At 66.0% G+C, this 7007-nt stretch overlaps 1 protein-coding gene across 1 annotated transcript; it reads right to left on the bottom strand.

The window, feature by feature from the left end:
• Positions 1-1043: 1043 nt before the first annotated feature.
• On the bottom strand, positions 1044-2355 carry ASCL2 (achaete-scute family bHLH transcription factor 2). The gene is made up of 2 exons (XM_087822461.1): positions 1757-2355; positions 1044-1148 (listed from the first exon to the last, which is right to left on the bottom strand). The coding sequence occupies exon 1, from the start codon at positions 2353-2355 to the stop codon at positions 1774-1776; it is 582 nt and encodes a 193-aa protein (XP_087678587.1). The 3' UTR covers positions 1044-1148; positions 1757-1773.
• Between the last annotated feature and the right edge of the window lie 4652 nt (positions 2356-7007).

Here is a 7007-nt window from a genome sequence, read left to right as displayed (position 1 = left end):
TCCACAACAGGGTGCAGACACTTCTCCTTAAGTCCCCCTACAACCCTGCAGGGTGGCTCTGCTGTCACCCCCATTTGCAGGTTGAGCAACTTGTCCAGCCAGCATCATCAAGAGGTGGCAGGAAGTGGAGATCTGAACCCCTGACACAGAGGGTGGGCTGTCAGGTGAGAGGGACCACCTTGGGCACAGTCCTGCGCCTGGCACTTGCCCCAGACCCCCATGTTGGTCAACAGCCTCCAGACCTCTACTTCCCAGCTGTGAAGCAGCTCTGCCTGGGCCAACCGCCAGCCCGCCGACAGCGGCAGGAAGCCTCCAGCCTCACAAGGTGACTGAGTTTCTTTGGCACCAGCTGGCCTCCCAGACTTTACACCTCTGCTCCCACCCTCCAGAGGAGGGGGCGGAGTGGGGGGAGAAGTGACCACAGGGGCCAGGCCCGCAGGGTCTGGACCAGCACCCTCCCACCCACACCCAGCCCTCACCTGGGAAATGGGGGGCCTGAGGGTCTGGAGAAGGCATCCCCAACACCACTCACACACAGCATGGGTGCATTTGGAATGTGCATCTTCCCTAAGACAGGGTTTCCAACACAGCCCTTCCCCTAGCTGGAGCCCCGTCCTGTGTCAACCCAGCCCTGCATGGGGACCGGTGCCAGCGACCCTGTCCCTCAAGGGCTGCCGTGTCCAGATCTTGGCCAGGTTGGAAAATCCCAAGTACTGGGGGCGAGTCAGGGGTAAACAACCTTTATTGTGTTCCAAGTTAAGGAGTCTTTGTATAAAAATAAGTTTCCATGTTGCCAGGGTCCCTGGGCAGTCCAAGTTAACGTATAAAAAGTAGACGCTCTAAGTCTCAAAACCCATCTCCCTTCAGGAAAACCTCTGAGCGTTGGTGCCCAGCCCCATCCCAGCGCAGGGCCTCGGGGCTGGGCGGTCAGGATCCGAGGAAGCTGCCACCCAGGCACGGTCGGGCTGGGACCTGTTTCAAACTGGCACGTGGTGGGGCTGGACGGCCAGGGGGGAACGTCGGCGGGATCCCCGCTCCGTCCGAGGCGGCTGGGTTCACCCGGCGGGGGGACGGAGGCGCAGACGGTCCGCCGCGCGGGCTCCTGAAAGTGCTGCGCGCACCGGCCCCTCGGGATCGGGGCCACGCTGCTGGGAGGCAAGAGGGACAGGAACTCGCGTGAGTGCGGGATCCGGCCCTGCCTCCACCCCCCACGAGCGAAGGCGGCCGTTTCGTTCGTTTGTTTGGTTTTGGAGCCGGAGCCTGCGGACGCCCCGGCTTCGGTCGGCGGCCCGAGCCACGGGGCGGGGGCGGGGCCGCGCTCCGGCCCGTGAGTCAGGGCTCGGATCCGCCGACTCATTCCTGCCACCCGGCCCGCGCGCACGATTTGCAATGCAAACCTACCCCGCCTCCCTGCGCCCTAATCTGCCCGGGGATCCGCTTGCGCTCGGGGCCTCACCCGCCCCGGGGCCGCGCCCCCCGACCGGCCCGTCTCCTCCCTCCGCCCCCCCCCCCCCCCGCGCGGCGGAGCAGCAGGAGGAAGTTTTGCAATCCCGGACAAACAAACGCCGGTCTTGCACGGGCTTGAAAAAGTTGGGGGGAAATGAAGAGTGAGCGAAATCTAAACTATCACCGGGCCTCGCGCTCGGCTCCCCCGCCAGGCAGGGGCGCGAGCCGGAGGGGGGGCCGGTCTCCCCCGCCGCGCCGCGCCGCGCCGCCCTGGCCTCCGACCCCCCCTTCCCTGCCGACCCGCGGGTACCTCGCGGGGCGGGGCGCTCAGTAGCCCCCTAACCAGCTGGAGAAGTCGAGCAGCTCGCGCTCCGCGGGGCTCAGGGTGCCCTCGCAGCCGCTGTCGTCCGACGAGTAGGCGGAGCGCGGGGAGCCGGGCTCCGAGCTGCCCCCGCCGCCTGGGGGCGACGAGGCGCAGGAGTGCGAGGCGGCGTCCGCGGGGGTCCCGAGCGGCCCGCAGGGGGCGGGGGGCCGTGCGCCCGGTGCCAAGAGCCCCCCCGCCAGCGCGGCGCACACGCTGTCGTGCTCGGCCAGCAGGCGCTGCAGCGCGCCGATGTACTCCACCGCCGAGCGCAGCGTCTCCACCTTGCTCAGCTTCTTGCTGGCGCCGCCGTGCGGCACGTGCTGCCGCAGCGCCTGGAACCCCAAGTTCACCAACTTCACGCGGTTGCGCTCGCGCTCGTTGCGCCGCGCCACCGCCGCGGCACCACCCCCGGTCTCTTCCGCGCACGGCCGCCGCCGCCGACTACAGCGCAGCAGCTCTGGGGACGCGGGTCGCCGCCGAGCGGCACAGCCTCCCGACGCGCCGAGCGCGGGGGGCGCGGGCCGGGGCAGCGCGCTGCTGTTCATCGCACCCGCATCCACTCGCCCGGAGCTTCTCCGAGCCCCCACGCGCCGCAGGAAGGTGCAGGCCGAGGAACTGGGGCGGTGGGACGACGGCCACGCCCCGAGGGGGGCCTGTGGCTCTGGGCCACCGAGCGGCTTCCCGGGGTACGCGTCCCAGGTCTTCTGGGGCCCGAGGCAGCGAGGCGCGAGAGGCCAAGAGACGGCGGGCCGTGCGCGCCGCGGAGCGTGGAGCGCTCGTGTCCCGCGCGTGCAGCCAGACGCTCCCCAGGTCTTCCCGACGCGACGCAGGCGGCTGGTTTTTAAATGTATAGATAACCCTCCTCCGCGCCGCCGCCGCCTCCTTTCTCACGCCCTCCTTCCCTCGCCTCGCCCTCCCGCCACGCTTCGCCCTCCCCCTCGCGCACACAACCTGCAAAGACCAAGCCGGGAGCGGGTCCCCCACCCCATCCCGGGGGCACAGTCCGCGGGTCCCCGGGGCGCCCACACCCCGGGTGCAGTGCGCAGGTCCTCAGGAGGCCCCCGCTCACAGCAGGTGCTCGGTGCGCCCCCCAAGACGCAGGACGCGGGTCCCATGGGCACCCCGCCCCCAACCGCGGGGCGCTGTCAGCAGGTCCCGGTGCGACCCCCGCGGCCCTAGCGCAGTCCACCGGTCTGCAGCCGCCGGGTACCCCCACCTCCCTCCTTCGCCCGCCAGTCCCGGGAGCCGTCAGTCACTCGCACGCGCGGCGCGCACGGGGGAGGGGCGGGCGTGGCCGCCGGGGCCGCCCAGCTGTTTTGGAGGCGAGAGACCCCGGGGGGCAGCACGCGCGGAGCCGTGCGCACCCGCGTCCCGCCCCGCTGCGGCCGAGGGGCGGGGGCCGGGGCCTCGGCCAATCGCTGCCGTCCCTTCGGCCCGTAGAGGCGGGCGCGCCCCACGCCCAGCCCCCGGGAGGAAGCGCGTGCGCTCGGCGCGTGGCTCCCGAGCGTCTCTAACAAAGCTCGGCCCCGCTCGGCCCCGCCCGGCCCTCCCCCCGCGGCCGGGCCCGCGCGCCCCGCGTCCACCTGTCCCGCGCCCGCTGCCCACCTGGGACTCCCCGCCCCGAGTGGGAGAAGCCCACGCGGCCCTTCGGGTAGGACGGAGCCCAGGAGTAGCTGAGACGCGGCGCACCGGGGTGGAGGGTTCAGGTTCCCAGGCGCCTTTCCCCCCACGTCTAACGCACACTCTCTGCCCGCGGTTTCCATGCGCCCTGGGGAGCCCTGCAGCAGGGCCTGGAGGTTTGCACACCCGGGGCAGCCGTCAACCATCCCCCCGCCCCCGCAGCTCTCTCCAGGTCCCGTGTTCCCCCCAAATCTTCCTGTCTTCCCAGCCTGGATGGTTCCAGCCATTCACCCCTCGGTGCCCACCACCTTGTGCCTCACGCTCCTTGTTCCTCAGTTCTGCCCCTCTTGGCCTCAGCCATCCACCCCTGGCCTGGGCCACCCTCTCCCACCTGCCCTGAGGACACTGAGATTGGGCTGGTGTGGGGAGGTCTCAGGGGCAGCAGGCTGGGTCCCTAGGGGAGGTAGGATGTCAAGAGACTTTCCTCCTGACCGTTGGGGGGACCTTTCCGGGTCTGAGGAGACAGGGACTGCGGAAGCCTGCAGAATGCTCTGTTAATGCGGGAGTTTTGATTAAAAAAAAAAAAAGTATCTTATTGATTTCAGAGAGAGGAAAGGAGATGGAGAGAGATATAATAGAAACGTCAATGATGAGAGTCATTGATCGGCTGCAGCCCGCAACCCGGGCATGTGCCCTGACCGGGAATCGAACCCCGATCGCCTGGATCCTAGGTTGACCCTCAACCGCTGAGCCACGCCGGCCGGGCAATGGGGGAGTTTTGTCCAGCCCCGTGGCTGTGTCCTCCGGAGGCCATAGCCGCTGGTTTTTTACGAGGGCCACCAGACCCTCCTGGGCCAGGGCGTCGGAGTGGAGTTAGGGGGCAGACCCATCTGCCTGGAGCCACCTTCTGGTTCTGGCTGGCGGAGGCCCATGACTCCTTCCCAAGGAGCCCTCGGGGCCAGGGCAGCGGGCGAGTGTTGACTGCCAGCTCTGTGGCCACTGGCTCCCATTTGGCTCCTGGCTCCCCTGGCAGCTGCCTTGGCCCTCCTGCTTGGGGAGTGACCTGGACGCTAGCACCTGCCTGCAGCCAAGTAGGCCTGGGGCCCCACGTGCCTTCGGAGGATGCTGACTGAGAGCGAGCATGGAATGTGTCCACAGTCGCAGCTGTGGCCAGTAGAGCAATCCAGATAGGAATGGGGCCCTGACTCTGCTGAATACAGGTGTCCCCCCTTCTTCCCCACCCAGGGCAGGAGCGTCCTCTCTCCCTGCTCAGAGGCCCTCAGCCCTTCCCTGGAGGTCACTCAGTAGACCTCAGCCAGAGACAGAGCTGCCTGTCCTCTCTCCCCGGCCCATGGCAAGGGTGCCAGGGAAGGTCCCTGAGTCCTGCACACAGGGCCTTGATGGTCTTTGCCTGGACGTCTGCTCGGCCTCTGGGGCCTGCAGACACACATCTGTTGCCACGAAACGGGCCACCCAGGTTCCAGTGGCTTTAACTAGGATTCATTGTTTCCCAGGGTTCTGTAGGTTGGTGGGTGGTGTCCCTGCTGGTTCACCTGGTGATGGGGCCTGGGAAGTCCCAGGCTCTGCTGTCCGCCAGCGGGGACGGTGGTGGTGGGATTCGGGGCAGGTCTGCAGGCCTGAGAGCCAGGAGTGCCGAGGGCCGAGGATGGGGGCCCAGCTCAGCAGTCAGGCAGGAGAAATGGGGAACCCTCCCCCGCCTTCGGTTCTGCTCAGACACCACTAGACTGGATGAGCCCCCGCCCGCCACTTGGAGAGGGCCGCCTGCTTCACCCAGTCCACCCATTCAGACGCCAATTCATCCAGACACCTTCAGGGTAACGTTTAATGTCACGTTGACACGTGAAATTAACTGTCACAACTGAGGGCCGCTCAGAGGCCGCCCTCGAGAGAAAGCACCATGTTCAGCTCCAGGGCGGGCACTGGCCCCTCCACCTCCTGGGGAGAGACATCCGCCCGCCTTGGGGACACATTGGAGGAGCCCCAGGCTGCCTGCAACAGTGCCAGCCGGAGACATGCAGTGTGACCTCGTAGGAAACTTTCAGTGACGGAATAGCCACACAGAAAAAGCAGAGGAGCGGATGAAATGAACTTTCAGGGTATATCCAGAATCATAGGGTTTCAACATACGGTCAATATAAAAAGCACTAATGAGGTGGTTCACGTTTCCTTTTTTTAATGTCTTTATTGTTTTAAGTATTACAGATGTTCCCCCTTCTTCCCCCCCCATGAACCCCCTCCACCCCACTCCCGCCCCCCACGTTTCCTTTCCATACGATGTTTTCTAAATTGTCTGTGTATTTTCTGTGCTGACAGCGGGTCTCGCTGTGGACTGGCCACGTTTCAGTGCTGGGCAGCCACACGTGGCTGGTGGCTGCTGTGTCAGACTGCGCCAGTCTGGACGGAGGGAGCCTCGCACCCCATTGTGATGCTGCCGTTTCTGGTCTGTGTCTCATGCTCGGACATCTCCGGGCCTTGCTGATGCTGAGAGATGACCCTTTGTAGGGCCGGCCAGCTGCTGGGGGTCATGAGGGCCTGGGCCTCGAGCTTGCCTTTCCTATGCGAGCCACCAATTCAGAGCCCACGCCCCTCCCCTCCTTTTTCCACTCTCACTCTCACTCTCGGGACCGCTGTCTGCAGCCCTGATCACACAGGCCAGGTCCCAGACACACAGGGACAGTCCCCGTGTCTCAAGCCCGCTGAAAGTATCCAAATGAGCCAGCCCTACGCCTGCTCGCCCTGCCTCACCCGCCTCCCTTGGAAACCACAATAAAGGGCCACATCCCCCCACCTCCCTCAGTCTCCTGCCTGACCCTGGTGTCCTCACGTGGCCCTGGGTGTCACCACCTGTCCCCTGCCTTGGGGACTGTAACAAACCGTCTGTTCAATGGCGGTTTGTCCCCTGATCTGCTGGCCCTGCCGTGACTGAATAATAAAACCTACGTTTTCAAACACCCGCTGCCTCTGGTGACAGACGAGCCGACTGAGGCTGGAGAGAGGCAGCGACTCCCGGCGGCGGGCCGGCGAGGGAGAGGAGAGTCAGCCGGCCCAGCGCCGAGTTCCATGGCTCCCGCCGGGCCCCTCATGAGGCCGGGGGCTCCTTTGGCTGTGACCCTGTGACCCGGCAAACCCGCTGGGAAAGCACCCCCGGCCCGCTGGAGGAGAGACTGCCCCTCCACGGAGCCCACCCGCGCTCCAGGGCGCATGTTAGGCCGGGAAGGAGGCAAAAGCGCAGGACGGGTAAGTCCTCTGGGCCGCGTGTTCCCACCACAGCGCAGTAAAGCACTCGGGCCCCGTCGCCTGCAGGGCCAGCGCAGAGGGACAAGCCAGCCGTCTGCTCAATATCAGAAGTAAATTTGGGAGCAGAGGCTCTTACCAGGGATAAAGAAGGTCGTTTCCTAACGAGGAAGAGTCAGAGGGTGGAACGCCCTGACTGTTAGGCCCTCGGGAGGAAGGACGAATCTACCGCTACAGACGGAGGCGTCCACTCTCCTCCCTCCTGCTGGACCGGACACACGAGCAGGAAATTTGAAAAGTCGAGGAAAGGGAAGTAGCCGTG

The sequence above is a fragment of the Miniopterus natalensis genome, chromosome 11 (genome assembly GCF_054644295.1).
Source record: "Miniopterus natalensis isolate mMinNat1 chromosome 11, mMinNat1.hap1, whole genome shotgun sequence".
Taxonomy (NCBI): domain Eukaryota; kingdom Metazoa; phylum Chordata; class Mammalia; order Chiroptera; family Miniopteridae; genus Miniopterus; species Miniopterus natalensis.
This window is presented reverse-complemented; position numbering and strand designations above follow the sequence as displayed.